General features: G+C 41.9%; 1 protein-coding gene across 1 annotated transcript in view; it reads left to right on the forward strand.

Moving 5' to 3' along the window:
- Positions 1–20,833, forward strand: part of oxsr1b (oxidative stress responsive kinase 1b) — a 43,411-nt gene that overhangs the window by 16,263 nt on the left and 6,315 nt on the right. The window contains exons 4-12 of the mRNA XM_005722704.1: positions 5,701–5,842; positions 12,971–13,026; positions 13,254–13,363; positions 13,694–13,795; positions 13,887–14,020; positions 14,321–14,369; positions 15,756–15,821; positions 15,900–16,022; positions 18,806–18,841. Coding sequence (XP_005722761.1) covers positions 5,701–5,842; positions 12,971–13,026; positions 13,254–13,363; positions 13,694–13,795; positions 13,887–14,020; positions 14,321–14,369; positions 15,756–15,821; positions 15,900–16,022; positions 18,806–18,841 — 818 coding nt within the window. The remainder of the gene's footprint in view (positions 1–5,700; positions 5,843–12,970; positions 13,027–13,253; positions 13,364–13,693; positions 13,796–13,886; positions 14,021–14,320; positions 14,370–15,755; positions 15,822–15,899; positions 16,023–18,805; positions 18,842–20,833) is intronic.

A 20,833-nucleotide genomic window follows, 5' to 3' on the forward strand; every position in this document is an offset into this window, starting at 1 on the left:
AGGAGCAGACACCACTCAAGATGGGCTCTCTCGTTCCCCTTATCCCAGTTTAACAGAAGGCCTTGATGTTGGGTTTTATTGTGCAGAGTAATTAAATGATGGCCATGGCGACGTCTGCCATGGAGACGGACCTGAAATGAGGTCGAGTTTATAGACCATCACTCCACAGGCAGAGCATACCAGCCCAGAGGAAGGCAAGCTTCTGTCTGCAGCTGCTGTGGCTTGATGGAGCGTAAGAAACCCTCCACCCTACAGCTCCACCCTGATTTCTTTCTTATGCGTCTGGAAGACTGATGACAGCTCAACAATCGGTCAGATAAACACTGGACATGTTTTGGATATTTTTTTAAAGACATTTTAAACAGTTTTTGGCTAAAAAGTCAAGTTCGTCAGGTGTCATTGCTAGTAGAGAAAAATGTTGTACTACATACTGCAGCACCTATTCACACATTCAGACATAATTTATGTTTTCTGAAACTATAACATTAAGAATAAGATGATTTCTGACTATTGCTTATGTTGACTAACACAAAAGGAACTCTAAACTGAGGGTACTTTTAGCTATGGAATAACTTGGTTACTTTAACTATCTTACAGTTAGAATTATAATGGTGTGAGACTGATAATACAGACAAATGTAATCAGCCTCTCAAGTGAGTCTCTTATCCTGCTGACAAACTCCACGGTCCCCTTCTTGGACTGCAGGTGGTGATTATAGTTTTTGTTCTCTGCAGCGTCAGGCAGCAGAGCCCATGAACCAGTTCTCCACCTGTGCAGTTTCTGATTAGTGTTGCCTGGCTGTCCGTACTAGTGCCCGACCACATTAACAGACACTAAAGTTTGTCTGACTACAGGAGAGGATGCTGTCTGAACAAGCAGCTGAATAATATTGAGGACCTCTTTGATAGGAGCTTGGCCAATAAGGCAATAACTTAAACCAGAAAGAGCTGGGCCTAGCTGGTTAGCTTAACTTTATTCATGTGTGTCTCTTAGGTAGGTGAAAATGAAAATGCAGAACATCTGGGACTGACTGCCTTTGGAAAATCTGTGTATGGGAAAAGGGTACTGCAAACTATAAGAGACCTGTTGAAGTGGACACTAATCTCAGTAAGTCGTCGAGATCATAGACGGTGATTTGGAGAATGTAAAAGCCAACGAGCACAGAAGCAGAAAAAATTAGATCACTAAAAGTAGTTTGTAAATTGAAGTCAGTTCTTAGAAACCTTTAGAACCTTTTGAATGCCAAGTGTCTGACTTGGCATGTTCAAGTGCCATTTAGGGGTTTTCTACTCCTAACTGGCAAAACGCCTGAGGACTAGCATGTGCTACTGGGATAAGAGTGGCACGCTGTTAGCCACCTTTTGATAAGTAGTAAGTTGGTGATGATGCTTCTTTAGTATATGTGCCACAGTGTTGTAGATTTAATGTTCCCTTTAATGTATTTGAGGTCTAACCCTAACACGGGACGGATCTCTTATCTGACTCTCCCATTCAAGGCTTAACTTGCAGAGTTGAGTTTCAAAGTAGGTGCGCTGCAGGCATAGTTTTTCAGGAAATTCCTGTTCTGAATGTGACATGTGAAGGACTGTTTCATTACAGCGTCGCTTAAGCTGTCACTGACTCAACTCCCAACGAAGATACATCTTCGGAAACCCACAGGGATTGAGTGAGTCGTGCCAAAGCAAGAAAAGGAATGCGTTTCCAGATCAATCGGCAACTTTTCCCGGCCAACTGTACCTGCGCTGCTGCTGAGCTCAATGCACTGCCACCCAAAGTAGAGCCCGGCTGACAGCAGATATGATTGAATTTAGCACATGAAAAAGCTCTGCCGAGTTCGGAGCCGGTGGATTTCTCAGATCGTAGTGTGGTCCTCAGCTACTGCTAAAAGCTGATGGGGAGCTTTTCGAGGCGTCTCCAGGTTCACGTAGAGAAGACTATGAAATCCAACCCTCCTAAAATTTTGCATCTTATTAAAAGTTTCTGACAGGCTTCTTTCAGTCTGAACCAGTAACCATATTTTTACACCACCCTTGCCTTGCTGCAACCCCTCCCATATGCTGTCGTCACTTTCTTCCTCCAACTTTACTTGGCATTCCTCATTGGCCTTTAGCACAGTTGGCAACAGCTCTCACTTCCCCATACCCCTCCTCCCCCTTTTTTTACTCTCTCATCCTCTCTAGATCTCAAAGTTCCTGCTCTGATCATAAGAATAGTCTGCAAAGGTGACGTTCATAGATAAAGCAGAGAAATGGAAAAGTGCTGCCGCTTAGTCACTAAAAATGTGCATGAATGTAATTGAAATAATTATTTTTACAGTGTTTATATTCTCCACAGTGCACTCCACTGTGAAGGCTTAATTTATTCCATGTGATTTGTAAGAACTCGTCCTCTGGATTTCTAACCCATCAGGTGTCTTTCCCATGCAGAATAAACCTTTGGACTGTTAACCTGTCAGTCATTGTCAGTTTGCTAAAACAACCTAATGAGGCATGAAGAGTTCAATCAGATGAATCTGAAAGAGGCTGACAAGGCTGGCATTTAGTAATCCTCCAAAGCCTGCATCATGCTGTGTGTGTTTGCACTTGCGGGACCTTTTCCTCGGGCCACTTTAGTTTAAAAGAGACTTGTCAGCAGCCTTGCCAGGCAGTGGGATTCTTGCACAATTCATGAGATCACAATCACAAGAGAATCAATCTCTCCAGATTTCAAGCTATTCACTTGTAGCCAAGCAGTCAGTTACTCACCAAGCAGTGTTCCATGAGAAACTACTGGCCAACACCTGAAACATGCAGCTCTGAGCATGTTATAAGTGAGATATAATAGCTGGTTTGTCCAGTCGCTTGGCAAGCAGTTCTGTGAACGTGCTTTCCTGCAAGAATCTTTTTTTAGGTGCAAGTTTTCTTTACAAAAACAGCAACAGTTGCCTAAAGAGATGCGATCAGCGCGGACAGTCGCACAGACGGTGCTCGAGGCCCTTGCGACCGATCAGTTTAAAGTTAGCCCACTGTATGGAGTGATAGAGAACTCGTACAATCATCCAACCACCTGTCAAGTATTGTTTTGAATGTATGTGGTGGTTTTTCTTTCCTCTGTAAAAAACCATCAGGTACCATAGGAGATTATTGATATTTGACATCTTTAACAAATAAATTAGATCAGCTGAAGTAAATGGACCGCTACTTATAAATTGCTTTTCTACTGTAACTGCACTCAAAGTGCTTTTTTACTACAGCCCAATCAAATACACTCATCCTCATACAAGTGCTGTTTTAAATACTTAAGTGCTTTGTCTAACATTTGCACACACATTCGCACAGGGGGTAACCAGCTTGCCCAGGAATACTTCAACAAGCAGACTGGGGAATTGATCCTTTGGATTGGTAGACCCTCCCACTCTACCTACTGAGCCTCAACAGCCCTGTTAGTGGACTTTAGAGGTTCTGGTCGGTGTGTGTTCTGAAATAAAGACTTTTAGTAATGATCTTTTAATCTACCTCTTGGCAAGAAAGTGAAATACTACATTGCCTTATAATAAAGTGATGCTTTTATTTAATAGTATAAAGATCAAGTGGAGTCATGACTTTTCAAATTCTCTTGCGTAAAAAGCCTGTAAGGTCTGCCACATTAGCTTCATAATCATCCTATTATTCATCTGCTAGCTCATTTGGACTACATAACCCCTGATTTGGATTTGGCTCTGTTCACCTAGCCTCCTTTTCCGCAAAGCTTCCCTCATTGTCAGCTGTCACCTCTTTCCTTCTCTCCTCCATCGAGCCATTTCACATATGGAGATGGAAAACAGACTGAGCAGAAGCTCTGCGAGAGGAAGGAAACTATCTACGAAGGAGGGGAGAAAAAATCAAACCGGCTGCCTTTTCTCAATGAGCTTCAAAGAGCCGTCACATCAGAGAAGCTGCACTCTTCTTTTACGCTCCCAGTTCACTCCTTCACATGCTCACGTACACACCTATTATTTCACACTCAAACACACATCTAGGATGCATTTCCTGCCGATCCTCATGTGTTTTTTTTCCTTGAATTTTCGTTGTTTCATTCCCTCAGCGCTGAATCACATTTTCTGCTTTGCACCGTCACTGCGCGATAAACCCGTTGAACTCATCGCCTCTCCCTCGCTCCCCTCTTCCTCTGCCTTTCTGTCTCGCTGTGTGTACGACTCTGTAATAACACTGTCTAGTCTCAGGTGGCCCATCATCCTCGGCTCCTCTGGGGTAATGCAGCGAGTGCTCGACTAAGTGCCGCAGGCGAAGACATCCTGAAATGATTGAGCAAATAAATATCTTTGCACCTCTAGTCTGGCATTGTTTGTTAAAACACAATTAATTTAACCTGGAATTGTCATGAGCCGCCGCCAGACCTTAAAGGGACCTTTTTCCAGCTTCTGTTTTAGAGTTGCAGGGACAGATGCACAGTGTGGCTGTGTGACGTTTGTGTCTCGCTGCAGCACAATAAAGGTTGTCAGGCAAGTGGCTTTCTTTTCGCTTCTCTGCTTTGTTACCACTCACCAGTGTCGCCCAATTTTCTGTCACACAGAATGCAAATAACTCGACCTCTTTTCAGAGAGGTATTTGCTTTTTTTGTGTGTTTTTTCTTTTTTTATTTTGTGGAAAGCTGCACAAAGGAGCTTGTATACTGACAGCAGTCAGTTATAGCACTCTTTCATGTAACAGGAGCAAAGCAGTTGGAGACACAGTGACCTGTCTTTTTTGCTCTAATCAGGGCAGGTCAGTTAACACAGCTACTCTGGTTCTCCATTCACTGAAGACAAAAACAACTGTTTGACTCGTACCCTCAAATGATGACATATTCCCCCCCCCCCCCCCCCCCGTGTGGATTTTGATCCATTTCCAACGCATTCACGTCAGGTTGTGCTTAGTTTTGTCCCCTTTCATATAAGATCAATAATCAAGACTCAAATCACTGAGCTGTGCTGAAATTGATCTTGAAATGTTCCGTAATTACTTAATATTCTCTGCATATTTTCTGCACATGCTGTACATATGGTGTTTACTTATTGTGATTTGCTGGCCTTTTTTCCAGCACCAATGTGGGGCCGTATTTAGTTGTACTGTTGTACAAAGTATGACTGTGCTATGGCAATAAATAGTTAAAGTTATAATGTGATACTTTACACTTTCATCAGAAATTCAAGCGTAGCTGCTGTTTTCTTATTTGATCTTAAAAATCCTAGCACAGTAGGGATTCTTCTAAAGGTTGGGCTTACCCTTTTGTTATTAATGTTCTGGCTTGTTCCAGTCTCCCTCCATTTCCCCATCTATTGTTTGTTTTGCCATTGCCAAATTAAAAGGTCATGGAGCTGTTTATGGTTAAAGTGCTCTATCTTAACAAAGCTGAATGATTTGTTTTTTCCTTTAATTAAATCAGTTTTACTGGAGCCGGGAGAAAGATCCTTGTGTACCCCAAAATCTAATTTGTCCAAACAATGTAAGATTATACTTTGAGTTATCTTGACTGAATGTCTGCCAATCCATGAGGAAGTATGTGTTTTCATAAAAAGGATTTGGTTTGGAGTAGACTTAACAAATGGTACACGCTGGCCTGCGGTGACTCTGGATCATCATTTACAACGAGAAACGATTTTTCTGACCAGTCTGAACATTGTTGAAAACTGATTGTTAGCAGTAAAGTAAAATGAAGAGTTGCAATGTTTTTGCTTTCCAGGCTCAGTGCTGGATGTGATCAAGCATATCATCTCACGAGGGGAGCACAAGACCGGCGTCCTGGATGAGGCCAGCATAGCCACAGTGTTGAGAGATGTTCTTGAGGGCCTGGAGTACCTACACAAGAACGGACAGATCCACAGGTAACCAGGCCTGTTGTGCTTGAGGGTTTATTGAGCAGAAACGCAGCCCCTGATATTCTCTCCTCTGTCGCTCTAATAAGTGTCATGCTAATAATATGCTACCCTAGGACATTATGTTTTTATGCTGGGCAGTTTGTATTTGTATTGAAGCATATGTGTGAATATGTGTGTAACTGCAACATTAAATCACATCATGCTGTCTGCATAGAAGAGATTCCTGTATAAATTTATGGTAGGCCACCAAAACTTGATGTTTTTGACATGCAGATTTAATTATTAGTCCTTAATATTAATGAATACATAAATCAAGCTCAGACATCTTTCCTTAAAAGCCATGGTAATGGCTGCTCTTACTGGGCTCATTAAAGGTTTTTATAATGGACTATATCAATCACACATGTGTAGTAGAGCTGTTCTGGTTTAAGTTTCTTAAAGAAACAGAAAAACAAACATAATAAAAAAACAGGCCTAAACTTTGACTTAAAGTATATTAATAAAATTTTAAACAGCCATAGCTGAATTGGTGTGTGAGATGATTAAGGGGGTTAAAAATATTAATTAAAAAAAATTAAGGTTGTGCAAATCTGGTAATTGAACTCAATGAAGCCATTTCTCATAATATAACAATATTGCTAGAGCCTGCTATCCTCGTGCTTTGTTTTTGTTTTTTAAACCACAAGTGGCACAAGTTTATGCCCCTTCTCCATCATCATGGATTTCCAAGCTAATGGGCTGTTCAGAGTCTTTGTACACTGCACTGTCCGAGGTAGCTAGGAAGAGAAAACTTAAACTTGCAAATGCTAGTTCTGTTTCCATAAACACACAGATGGTAACTGATCTCAGAGCATGCTAGTCTTCCCATCGATCTTCCATCAAAGACCAGAGGTTTATCCACAAGGGGCATGAATAAAGAACCAGAAAAAGCTGGTGACATCACAGCTTGCCCAGCTCCAGCCTTTGTAAATCGGACACTGCCATGAAAATGACACATGCTACAGATTCCAGTGGCTCATACTCAAATAGTTAAATTAATAGCCACCAACTGATATAAATACAGATATAAATATAAAAAATATATTTATATCTACATTGATTAAATAGTTTGTTAAAGGTTGCAGTCACCTGCTGGTTGAACCTTCTGTTTTGAGGGGCAGCCAATCAGGAGAAAGTTTTCTAAGTATGGCATATGAGTTGAAATGGTTTCTTTCCCACAGGATAAACAAATATGCTACAATAAGGTCCAGTGCTTTAAGATAAAGAATCATTTTGAACTTGCTTGATTTTGTTTTAAGAAAATGATATGTTAGTGGTTTGTATCAGATTAGTCATCAGATGAGGCATTTGACTGCGCACTAGTAATGGACACATTCACTTCTGAAGGTCAGGGTCATTGTTATGTATATTGTGACGTGGCAATACTTCACCAGTGGGATGCAACAAATGGGGGAAAAAGCAGCAATGATTGCTTTGTGGCTTAACTTAAGAATGATTGTGAATGAAAATCAGTCTGTTCAATTTAGATGTATCATCTTAGTTTAAAAACTGTGAAGGCGTAATCACTGTGTTTTTAATAGGTGCTGAAAAGCATCTGAAAGCAGACTCACAGCTTTCACAGGCTAATGATGATAAAGAGTTTCTCTATGAATATGCAAGTTAAATGTGTCAATGACAGATTTGCATGCCACAGGAAATACCAAAAGCTCCCCTTTAAGCCAGTTCAAGACCTAGCTAAGTCCCTGCACTCAGGCTGTTATAATGAACTCTAAGCCACCATAATATTTCCTACGTATGTAATATTCATTGCTCACTTATTCACACTCCTCTGTTCTCCCACCGGCATTCGCTTAGCCTTGGTCAGGCTACGTGCGTAAATAATGCATAGCTTTTTGCCATGGATAAGTGCTCAGCAGTAATCAGAGTAGAATGCCAATGAGAAACGGAGAGAGGCTTGTTCGACCATGAGCTCGGATGAGGAATGTATTGTCAACAGCTGTGTAGCTGAACTAATAGACAATGATATCATCAGCTCATTAAGCTGCTAATTAGAAAAATACTCTGTCATATAGAAACTACAGATGGAGGTAAAAGGACTTACAATAAACACTGTTTAAATTACTGTGTTAATTAAAAGAAAACTCCACCGCAGCGGTGCCTCTGCTGCAGGATGCAAGTGTCAACTTTCAGCATAATCTGACAGGGATATCAGTCAGTGCCAGAGAGGGGAAAATGTTTTTGCCTTTTTTACTGCTGTCTGTTGGAAGGAGACAATATAGAATTGCGACTAGATCGTTAATCCTCCACGTCACTCCAGCCCTGGACTGCAAGGTGTGATTTGTGAGAATGAAAATGTAACGTAACTCCAGCGTTGAAAGTTCTTGACGTGAAGAGAGTAAAGGGTCCGCTGACGAGTTGACGAGCGCTTGCTGATGTAAATATCCACATACGGCCCTGTTTTCACCCCGTGTAAGCTGGATCATATGAGTCGGAGCCTCGGGGCAGGGGTGAGGAAAGAGTCAAGGGGCTGAGGCTTTATGAGACAGGAGGGGAAAACAGAAAGTGTCACATGATACGTTCCATGCAGGCCAGGACTGCAGGAAAGCAATTAGAGTCTTACGACCTGAGCTGTGGGCTGAAGCGGAGACATTTATCACAAGACGGTGAATTGCTTCACCTTCTCATTCACAGCAGTCTGAAAAGTCCCTGATTCAAAGGTGACACTTGTCCTCTAATTTTAACAGCATTCAGTCACCAAACACATAAGAGAAGAATAAAACTTGTGCTTGACTTTTTCCCAAGTTGATTTGTTGGAGTTCAGTAGCTAAAGCCTCCTGGGCAGCAGCGATCTTACTGTCGTGGTGAGCTCTTGGTGTTACGCATCTCTTAAACTTCACTAATGAGGTACATGAGAGGGCTTTGCCGAGCAAATGACTCACTGCGTGGTTTGGGTATGATCAAGTCATGGTGGTCTCTGGTTTGATTTCAAATACAATGTGAAATTCAGGGATATGGAAACGGCAATTAAAGTGGATGCAGAAGAAAAATCATTTTGTTGGGATGATGGTATTCTGGAAAGAGGGGAGGATGGAAAAATCTGCAGAAGACCCACAAGGCACCTAATAAACCTTCTTTTTACTGCCCTGTTAGGGCCACTGTGTGCCTGGCACCGGGATGTAATGTCATAGGAGGTGACCTGGTGGAGATGCAAGGTGCACAGTCTGCCAGATGAGAATGATAAATCTTCTTGACAGTTTCATACCATGGCTGTTCCCACCTGACTATTGCCCGGCTATAATTTCAGCAGGTCATAAATGTGAAAACACCACATGTATCTTGTTCACCATTTAGTATCTTTTGCTCAGATAACACCTTTTAAATTCTGGAAACATTTTAGAATTTGGTTACACTGGATATAAGGGGGCGAAACACTCTACTGAACATATGTCTCGATAACTCTAAGAGTTCTTTTTTTTTTCTCTTTAAATGTACTCCCCCCACCCCATATCTGCTCCAGTATTTCTTTGAACTTGCATGGTGCATTGTGTCACCAGCTCCTCTCTCCTCCTCCTCCTCCTTTTCCTTTCCTGTGAATCTTAATGACTGGCCACACTCTGCAGCCCTTTTTCTCAGAGCATCACAATCTACTGCAGTGAACCACAGCCTACACAGTTCCTGAATGAATGCAGGAGGTTCAATTAGATCGTCTTCATCACGCTTTGTGAATGATGGAGAGCTTCACGTGTTTTTCTTTCACAGCAGAGCGTGTTATAAGTGAAAATCCTCATACAAAATTATTTTCGAGGGATTATTTGTTTTCGGTCAATTTCAACACGCTGAACAGGAGCATGTCACGACTGCAGTGGTGATGATGATGTCATATATGGAAATGTAGATGCTGAAGTCACTCTGAGGACATGAGAGAATCATTGCTAACATTACGGTTTCTTTATAAAAGAAGCATTAAAGTTAGGACTGATGTACCTTGAAAAGAAGCTGTTTTGAGAAACAAAGAGTATTTGTCCATTGGTATCAATACATCAACAGTGGTTTTTTTTGTTTCATTTTTTTCCCCTGTTTGAAATACCTAAGCAGCTGTATAATATTACAGTCACACAAGGAAAAACGGTGGTTAGTGGTTGGAGAGCTAAATTATTGCAATCATGTGTAATAAACGTGCAGTCTCCTTGCCTTTTGAAATAGTTGCTTTGAAGACAGGGACCAGGTCTACGATCAGTAACGGTCAGTTGTTGTCTTCAAAGTGACTTTGGTGCATCAATACTGCGATAAACTGGCACTAACACTGACTCAATCTGCTCTTAATTTGCAGTTGAATGTGTTGAAATTGGGAAATTACATGCAATCTGTTTGTGATTAACTATGATAAATTGCAAATTTGTTGTTGTCTGCATGCAGAGAAATCCACATTAACTCCTTAGATTCAACCAGAACCTCACAGATTTAAGACAAATTCAAAAATACTGCAAAATGACATTGCATGGCAAGGCATGGTTGCCCTTGTTTTTATGTAATAACTGGTTGCCACCTGGTTTTATTGAGTCGAGTCCCCTGTTGTAAAGAGACACAATGCAGACGAGTCTGATTCACTGGGACATAATGACTCAGATTGCAACTTCTTGCGGCCCTCAAGTACTTCTTTAAAATTTTCCAATCCTCCAATTTTGAATCCTGATAACTTTTTTCCCTTGTTGCCTCCAGCAGGTTGAAATTTTAATGTCCAGTGAAATATCAAAACAGTTAGGCGACGTTAATGGCTACATATAATTTAATGTCATGTGGAAAGAACCATTAAAAAAAAAAAAAAACTGCTTAAAAACCCACCTTATTTTAATATAAGGAAGTACAAGTAAAAATGTAATCTAATTCAAATATAATTTTTGAACTAAACACCTCTGTTTTGCTTCTTAGGTCAGTCCTGTCTGCTTTAGCTGTAGTCTGTTTTTTAACTCAGATTAGCAAATGTAGCATGCCAATGCAACAGTCAGCATTGCTAGCACCAACATATTTGACTTGTAGCTGTGAACATGTTAGCTTACCAGTGTTTGTATTTTGCTCAGAAGACTATTGTGCCCAAACTGCTGGCTGTACACTCTTAGGCTTAGACTTTAATACTAAAAAGAACCTACTAAGCTGGCTAGAATAAATGCTGAATCACAAGCATGAAAAGACACAACTGGACCTTCAGAGAAAGACGGTGACTGTGCAAATGAGGAGAGGTAATCTGAGGATACCTCCAAACCTTCCTTTTAGCTTAGTTGGTCCACTCAGCACCACCTTTCCAGTCCTGTTTTAAATAGGAACATCTAACTATCAGACGTAAAATATTCCTATCCTAATTTCTGAAGTAAAAATGGTCGTCTAAGAAAAAGTAACAAGTGCGGGGAACTATGAGATACTGTGACCTGATGTCACCGAGCTGTTATGTCAGGGCGGCGAAGTGACAGCGGGACAAGCTGGAGAACCACGAGCTCAGACACTTGTATGACAGAAGACATTTCTAACAGTCTGTCTCAAAGCCAGTAGCAAACGCTGTCATGTTCACTTCTCATCCACCCTTTCTGTTCCTCTGCATCTGCGTCCCTACAGTGACTGTTACATAATTGGGCTCCCCTAGATATAAATTCACATTAAAGTATTGAGCACAATCAGCTCTTTCTGCCTCAGCTGTAGCTTAGAGAAGACATTGGTGCAACCAGCATGCTTAGTATCCCAGCCTGCTTCTCGAGAGCTGTTTAATCCAAAAAGTCATTTAGCCCTGAAGTAGGGATCCCCATCGTTAACATTCCTAATGTCCTAATATTGTCACGTTCGCTGCCTTCCTTCCCTCTGGTACTCAGCATTTACCCACTCCCTGTCACTACAACATCTTTTGGCTGTGTGGTGTTTTCAGTGAAGCACTCTTACTGAAAGTGGCCTCTACACTCAAGTATTCATCAGCATTTGAACCAAAAATCTAAAGCGTGGCCTACAAACTCTTGGCTCCCTTATGCACGCTTTCTTGGGTAAAACTGTGCACCGAGCTTGTAGCTGCAGGAGAAAAGGCCTGAAGCCAAACTGCCTTCTCTAGTTCCTTGAGTAGTTTTTGATAAACTGGAACCTCTGGACAAATCGGAAAATCTAAAGGTGTAAACGTGCTTCAGCACTCGTCTTGTCTGACTATCTTTCATCAAGAATCACAAGAATCTGTGCAAACACCACATTTCTCTCTGCAGCGTTTTCCCCTCCACATATTTGGTATTTGGCTTGTTCTTTTACAGTCTTTCTGGATTGAATTATATTCCTAATTAAGTGGTGAAGAGAGCCTTTGTTTCTTGGAAGCTGTGTCATTCTCATCTCAAACACTGTGCTCTGAAGCCTATTCTATTTTTACATTCATTCAGATGCATTTTAGTTTGCAGGCTGGATCCTACAGCATTCGATTTCCAGGCTTTTTACTGCACTGCCTCCATCTGGTAGCAACATAAACTGCTCCGTGACTCCGATTCTGTCTCCTTTGAATCGTTTGTCTGCTTGCCGATGCAATTTAAAGTGCAGTCTTGGGGTGATTTCTGGAAAGCAAATCTTTCGGGTGTAGTAATCTGTACTTGGCATTCTGTGAGCTTTTAGTGTTACAGTGTTAAAATGTACATTGATTTCCTGAGAGGCTGGACAGCACAGAGCACTAGCTGTGGTCCTCAGTGACACTGCTGCTATCCTTTATTTATTTTTATTTATTTATTTTATATCCTCGCCTTTCGCTTGACCCTTCGTCATTATCTCTGTTGCTATGACAACTCTGTGTCTGGCTGGTGAGGTGGCAGTATTCGTTCAGTGTGGCAGACAGGCAGCCGTCCCTGCTGAATCCTCTTATCGCCACCAGGGGAGGCTGAGCAGGGATGAACAAATTAACCTCAGACTGTGTCTGTAATGAAGTCTCTCTCAACAAAAGAAATGGTGCTAAAATTATAAGAGCTAGTTGCTTGATGATGCCGCCTACAAATTGTAAGTGCTTTTGAACTGAAAGAATTCCTCAATACTCAAATTATTCAGACTTTAAATGTCTTTGCAGTTTTGATGTGACGGCTGTGTGGGAAATGTTCGTTTCATATACAAATTCTTGTCTTGTCTTCGCAGAGATCTTAAGGCTGGAAACATTCTCCTCGGGGATGATGGTTCAGTGCAGATTGCAGGTATTTACCCAGAAGGCAACAGCGCCTTTCCTCTGCTGTCATTAGTGATTGGAGTTAATGTGCCGCAGCCTCATTTATTGCTCCCCCGTTCGACATCTGAATGTTTCTCGGTGTATTTATGCACATGAGCTGCAGTCTGTGGAGGGAAACACGCTCTCTCGACAATAACATTATTGACTCGCTGCTTTGGGCTATTTGTCTGTTTGTCTCACTTTCTTTTCATTCAGACTTTGGCGTCAGTGCCTTTCTAGCCACGGGAGGTGACATCACTCGAAATAAAGTGCGCAAGACTTTCGTGGGAACGCCATGCTGGATGGCCCCAGAGGTCATGGAGCAGGTCAGTCCTCGTCTAGGAAGGAAGTAGCCGAGTTTCTTGGAGGCACAAACGGCCAATTGCAAAGCAGATATTTTTGTTTTGACCTAATTTTAGACCGTTTTAGAAATCTGCCATTCTGCTGCACCATCACCAGTAAGGCAGGAGGAATTAAACTAGCAGATTGTTTAATAATAATAATAATAATAATAATAATAATAGTCTTATCTTGCATTTTTTTTTCTCTACTGCAGTGCAGAACTAGCTGGAGCTAGTGAGGAGTCTGATGTATCTTTTGACTTGAATGAGGTGATGCGGTACAAAGTTGTAAATCACTGTGTCTTTCTTGAACAGGTGAGGGGTTATGATTTCAAAGCAGATATTTGGAGTTTTGGGATCACGGCCATTGAGCTCGCTTCAGGAGCTGCACCTTATCACAAATACCCACCGATGAAGGTACAGTTTAATATGCCTAACAAGCTAGATTATTACTATTTTACCGTAACGATGAATAGACATGAGTCAAAGTCTTTCTCGTGTCTTTTAGGTCTTAATGCTGACACTGCAGAATGACCCTCCAAGTCTGGAGACCGGCATCACAGATAAGGAGATGGTGAAGAAATACGGCAAATCCTTCAGGAAGATGATCTCACTGTGTCTACAGAAAGACCCTGAGAAAAGGTGCTTTTATTATAATTTACTTGTATACATTTCTTTTTTAATCAAATGCAATTTTTGCTCATCTGCGGTAATTACAAAATTGATTTACAGTCTGTCAGTTTACACTGAGTAGAGCGGATTTACATGTGAAACAAAGCAACCTGTTACTGGAGTCATACTGAGCAGACTTGTTGTTCCAGCGACATTGTTTCACTAGATAAAAAACCTAGTTGTACAACATTTACAAATTTATTATTGGCAGCCGCAAAGCCGAATCAGTCAGGTTAACAGAACTAATTCAGTGTCGCTGTTCTTTTTCAGGCCAACATCATCAGAGTTGTTGAAGCATAAATTCTTTCAGAAGGCAAAGGTAGGTGTTTGAGCTGCCTCCACAACTTAGACCGAATCTTTTGCACAGTGAGTCAGCAGCATCTCTGCTTCAGGCAGCTCTCGAGGCGGTTGATGAGTAAAGGTCTGTGTCCGCTCTAGTGTTTGTGTGTGAATGGCCTCAGCTCAGACTGTGCTCTTCATGACTGGATGGATTGTTTGTTGCTCGCAAAGTTTTCAGTTGATAGAAGCAGGGGGTGTAATTGATGAGTCACAAGATGAAAATAAACCAATAACAGTTTGTGCACTTTGGGTACTTTTTCAACTTGTCAGTGTGTCTGACCCAAGCTGAGATCATTGCAGCCTTACTCTTATTATTGTTATGTTTCTAACAAAGGCAGGGATAAGCGGTCTAAGGCCAGTGTCTGGCTGCTCAGTACCCAAGCAGCTGGAACAACCAGAATGCTGGCTCAGCAAGTCACACAGCTCAAATACAACCTGGTTGGTTTTCTAGCTGTGATCCCTCTTCGCTGTAATTACTACAGTACTGTGAGTGGACAGAAGAGGGCAGACTTTGTCAGTCTTTTATAGCTGGTGTGCTGTTGAGCATGCAGGAGCTACTTTTAAACAGCCATTTATGAATTTCTTTTCTGTTCATCTTGTTAAATGTTATTTGTTGTTATCTTGCAAACAAGGATACTTAACAAACGTGCTGTAACTTCAGTAATCAGTAAGGCATCTTATTGATTGAGGCTTCGTATGAGATTTAAAAAGACTGACTTGACTCTCAGAGTGAGACTTGGCAGCAAAACGTTGCCCAGTAGAAGTCTTGAACTCATCAATGTAAAATTAGAGGCCCTTATTTTGATGACCTCAGTGGACTCGTGTGCCATGTTACACCACACTAGTAGGCGGTTGAATCTCCTTTTGCCACCAAAACTTACTCAGTTCTTTGCAGCGTAGATTCAATAAGACAAGAAGCAGTTTAAGAGGTGTACTTAATAAAGTGTGCATATATGATTCAAATCTAGGTCAAGCTGTCATGTTTAAAGTAAAGTAACTGCCCTTTCATGTGCAGTCTGTAACCATGTCAGAAAGATGGTGGCATATTTAGTGGCTGTTTTTGAAATTTCTTGGATCGGTTTGTCAACTTCTTGGTGAATTTGGTGGATACTTCCCAGCTTTGAATGCACAGTTGTCTTAGTGATACCTCTGGAGTACCTAATGAATTGACCAGTGAGAGTATACAGGGCCATTGGATCCAAGTGTTGCATGTTTTTAAGACGGGTGTGAAAGATTTTGAATTCAGTCCTAAATTTGACCAGAAGTCAGACCGACCAATGATAAGCTTCCGTTTGTCCTCGTCAAACATGTTTGAATAAATACAAATGTTGATGATTTTTGAGTATGTTTCTTTCTCTCCTGGCAGACACACGAGTATTTACACGAGAAGTTGCTTCAGAGGGCGCCGACAATAACGGAGAGGTCAAAAAGGGTAAGGCAGCAAAGCTTTAAACCCGCTTCTCTACTGCTATGAAGATCAGCTCAGATGTGTTACATGTGAATGCATCAGGTACGTCGAGTGCCAGGCTCCAGCGGTCGGCTGCATAAAACAGAGGACGGCGAATGGGAATGGAGCGACGACGAGCTCGATGAAGAGAGCGAAGAAGGCAAAGCAGCTGCTGCAGCCATACGGGTAAATGGAACTTCCTCCTTTTTTTCCCCCTCACATGCACATATTAACACTTTAGCTGTAGTCCACGTGTTGTGTTGTGTCCTTTGATCACTGTGCTCTGTTTAAATTGTCATTCTGTGCAGTAGCATGTTTGTCCATGTGTCTCACCTATATGTGTGTGTGTGTGTGTGTGTGTGTGTTCTGTCTGATGGCCAAGGAGCAGCAGGTGAAGCCTGTTAGTGCCCCCAGGCGACAAGTGCGCTTCTCCTACCCTCTCGAGCTGCCTGCACCCAGGGTTGTTCACTTGCCACCCTAATACAGATGGCATTCCCCTAACAAGGAAGGACTCTCACATGTTAGCTGGGTTAAGCCTGATGAGGGGAAAAAAAGCTGGATTATAAAGTTTATCTTTAGAGCTGTGATGAAACCGATTAGCAGGTCTCGTTTGAATAGAAAAACAAATCTGCACATAAATAAGCTGTTATCCTTGAGATAATGCTTGGTTTGTTTTTAGCTTTCTGTAACTTTACACCAGTAATTAGCAGACTGCAGGAAAACTTTACTGCTTTGTTTCTGAGCTAAAATCTGGACATGCTGTAGATCATATGTTTGTAGAATTTGACCCACAAGTCATTCTCATCAGAATCTATTAGTCAGGATTGCAGGTCTGTCTTTAAACAGGGAAAAAAGATATATATTTCACAGGGGAGGAAACCAACTGTAGCTCTCACAGAAGTGTTAGATTTTAATTGGATTCAGAATATCAGTAGCGCTTTGCTTTTGGAGAGCATTATTTAAATCAAAGGCGTGAGAGTTACTGTTCCTGGAAGCCATCTGTATTTTTAAATCTGTCTTTTTAAAGTAACTTTCTTTTGTAATTTCTACTGACCAAATCACATTTAATTAAAACAAGGCAGGTAACTTATTAGCCGTGAAAACGATCATTAAGTGCACTAATAACCATCAAGGGAATAAAACAGTGTCTACTCCTTTCTCGCTGCTTTGTAATTGGCTGCTTGATGGCAAACTGAACTTTCACTGGCTCTAAAGCTCTAAAGCTCGTTATATCTCCAGACTCCATGAATTGGCGGTCAGTTATTTAAACTCTGCATATTTTTAATACCAACCTGAAAAACTCCTCTCCACAGCGATGTAATTAAAGATTGTTTGTGCTGTGCAGAGTGGCTTTGTGTGAGTCCGAACACAGAGCAAATGTGATTTCTGGCATCAGTCCAGTCCTTATCATGTCCTCCCAGTGAAGTCGGTTTGTCTTCATTTGGTCTGCAAGGCTTTTGTTTATCGCCACATATTTTTTGGAGTTAAATATGAGGTTTTCCCCTTTATTATTCACAGGTATGCAGTTTGACTTTTAAAAACTTGTTTTTAAATTAACTTATTCTGCTTCTCTGCTTTGCAAATACTAAAGAATATAACTGAAATATGTTACCACTCGTTTATACCTCAGTCATGTTTCAGTTTAATTTCATGAGGTTTATAGTGATGATGTAATCTTTCTGGGAAATTAAGCTGAGAGGATTTCTGTGGATAACACAGGTACAAATTAATTTATTGCTGGGTGTAGCTGTAATACAAACCGAGATAGCAAAGTGTGGACAAACTTGCCCGAATCCAGACTTTAAATCACTCTGCTCCACTGAGTGGACTGAAAGTTTTTTGTTTGTCTGGTTCAGGCAAAACGGCAGTTTCTAGGTTTAATAAGGAGTGACGGGGAAAATCAAATCCACTCTTCAGTGTCAGACTTGAGGAGTCAATAGAAGCGAGACAGAATAAGTGTGTGAATGAGAAGGAGTCAGTGAAGCTGCAAGGAACAGAGAGAAAATACCTGGGATCAACAAGAGACGAGTGTCACGGGTGATTTGTGACAGACAGACAGCAAGAGTGAAAGGGAAGGTTTACAAGATTGGTAGTGAGACCTGCTATGATATGTGATTTGGAGGCAGTAGCACTGACAAAAAGACAGGGGGCAGAGCTGGGAGCAACCGGGATGGGCAGAATTAGAAATTAGTACATCAGAGGGATGGCTCAGGTTGAGATGAGAAGTTGAGAAGTTGGAGAGGCAAGGCTGAGATGGTTTGATATGTGCAGAGGAGGGATAGTGGATATGCTGGACACTGCATTGGTTTTCGAAAAGAGGAAGACGACATAAGATTACAGGATGTAGTGAAAGAGGACATGCAGAAGCTTGGTGTGACGGAGGAAGATGCTAGGGATAGGGTGAGATGGAGGCAGATGTGGCAACCCCTAATGGAAGTAGACGAAAGACGACAAGCGTCAAACTGAGGAAGGATACTGAGTGCAAGGAGTTAAAAATTCTGTGTGATAGGAGGGAGGTTGATGGGTTTCTGTCAGCTTACCTAGAAAACAGAAAAGGCTGTTTTCAGTATGTCTGAGATGGGATTAAAAGTCCTACAACTCATTCCCAAAACCTTGCCTGACTAAAATTTGAACCCACCCTCTCCTTCAGTGTAGTCACTGTTGCGGTTAGAAGTTCTGCTTACTGAAACCAGATAAATCAGCCCTTTTAGGATCAGCCACAATTAGCAAGTATTGTTAGCACTGGTTATTGCTTTTCCCAGTCTAATGATATCTTAAGAAAGTTATAATTAATTGTGTAGACACAAAGGAGGAAAGTAAACGAGTGAGCCTTTTTAATGAGTTTACTTCTTTTGCTTCCAGTGTGATTCTTTGCATCCATGTGTGCTTTTATTCTTTTTAATTAATTTAACTCCATCTTGATGAAGTTGTCATCCTGACTGTTGCTTTCTTTTGTCTATTTTTAACAGTCACCAAGAGTGAAGGAGGGATCACAGAATTCGGAGGTGAGGTTAACCATTTTACAGACTTTTTAAATGACCGTAACTCTGTTACCATTTGTGCCGGAGACACAATTCTAACGGTTTCAGAAAGAAGAGAAAGACAAGCTTTTTAAGGATATTCACTGTATCATGTTAGCTGTTACGTTCCCCTGAGGGGTCTAGGCAGGGAGGGGGAAGTAACAAAAGTGACCGGGTCAAAAAAAGGAGTCAAGGAGGCAAAAGGGTTAAATTAAAGAGTTTTATTAAAATAGCTCAACTAAAAGAGACTGACAAGCCGCTATCACCATTTAAGAAAACAAACGAAACTCAAATGTTCATCAATAAAGCACAAAGAAAGTCAAAAAGAGTGCAGCTCACTAGCTGAAAACCACAAGAAACACAGCTCACTAGCTGTAACCACACTAATGGCACTCTGGCCCAGAGCTCACCTTTCCCTGGGCTTAAATCTCCTTAAATACTGACGTGAGTCAGCTGTGTAAAAGGGAAAGGTGGCACCTCAGGCAGAAGAGGTAGTGTGACACGCCCACACAGGCACCTTCAGGAGGAGAGAGGCCCTGCTAGGGCCGTAACACCCCCTCCCATAAATACAAACCCATGGTTTGTCAAATTACGATAACCAAAACAACTAATCAAGTCCGTAACCGTCGCATCAACAAATTGCAGGCTTTCCACCTACCAAACCCCATAGCAACGGTTAGGCATTTCCTGCGGCAGCTGCCAATCCCATCTCAGTGGGTTCACAACATTGCCAGAGAGTGGCCCCAGACCCTCAAAACAGTGTCCCATGTGATAGCCAGGGCTTCAAACCATCACATGTAGAGAACCCAGCAGGCAGCTAGCAGGCTTTACTGAAACACAGACATGATTGTTAGCAAGGGGTGCAGGTCTGAGTGGTGGTTTTAAACATGAACTTTCTCCCTGCAAATCATTTTGAGGACCGGAGAAATGGTCAACCAGCGGCAGCTCAGGGTTAATTGACCTCTTACACTGACCACAGGAGCCCCTTACACAACTATGCCCCAAGTGTGGTCCTTTGCTGGGCCTGACAACCTTGTTAGTTTGAGAACCATGAGTGACTGCTTTCAAATCAGGCCTTCTTCCCTTTCGATACGCTTTCCGCTTAAGTTTCACACAACCAGCAACCACATGGCCAGGCTTGTGGCAGAAGAAACAGTTTTGCTTTGGAACTTGAAACACCACTTTTTCAGCCTCATTAGCTGGCTCCCTCCTAGCTCTCCAAGATGTATTGTAGTGAGAAGGGATGTCACATTCTACAGCATTTGTTTTATGAGTTGGGGTAAACTCATCGGCCAGTATGGCAGCCTGCTATAAAGTGGAAACCCTCTGTTCACTTAAATAAAGAGCAATACACTCAGGAACAGAGTTTTTAAAATCCTCCACAAGCATGAGCTCACGTAACGACCCCAAACTGTTAACCTGGCTTGCAGAGCACCACCTACCAAAAAGCTTTGCCTTCTCCCGAGAAAAGTCAAGGTAGGACTGACCCTGTGCCAACTCCAAACCTCAAAAGTTCTGCCTATAGGCCTCAGGCACAAGTTCATAGGCTTGGAGGACGGCACTTTTGATCTTTTCATAAACTAGGCTGTCCAGCCTAGACAGACCAGAGCAAGCTTCCTGAGCCTTACCTGTGAATTTACACAGCAACATCAACCCCCACACGTCTTCAGGCCACTGTAATGCAGTTGCTATGCTTTCAAACACACTGAAGAAGCTCTCAACACTGGATTCACAGAAAACGGGAACCAGGTGGATGTTATTGCTTACAAACGAGCTTCTAGACACCTGTGCACTGATGGCTTCATCAGCCATTTTGGGGGCCGGAGAAGGCTTAGCAAACACACCCTAATTAAGACACTACGACACCCGTCTGCCAACTCACTCAGCGACTACTGAACAATTAACAGAAAACTACACAACTTACTTTAACTGACCAACTTACCTCTTGCCACACACACACACACACACACACACACA

This window comes from Pundamilia nyererei, unplaced genomic scaffold (genome assembly GCF_000239375.1).
Source record: "Pundamilia nyererei isolate P.nyererei 1_Seehausen unplaced genomic scaffold, PunNye1.0 scaffold00007, whole genome shotgun sequence".
Lineage (NCBI taxonomy): Eukaryota > Metazoa > Chordata > Actinopteri > Cichliformes > Cichlidae > Pundamilia > Pundamilia nyererei.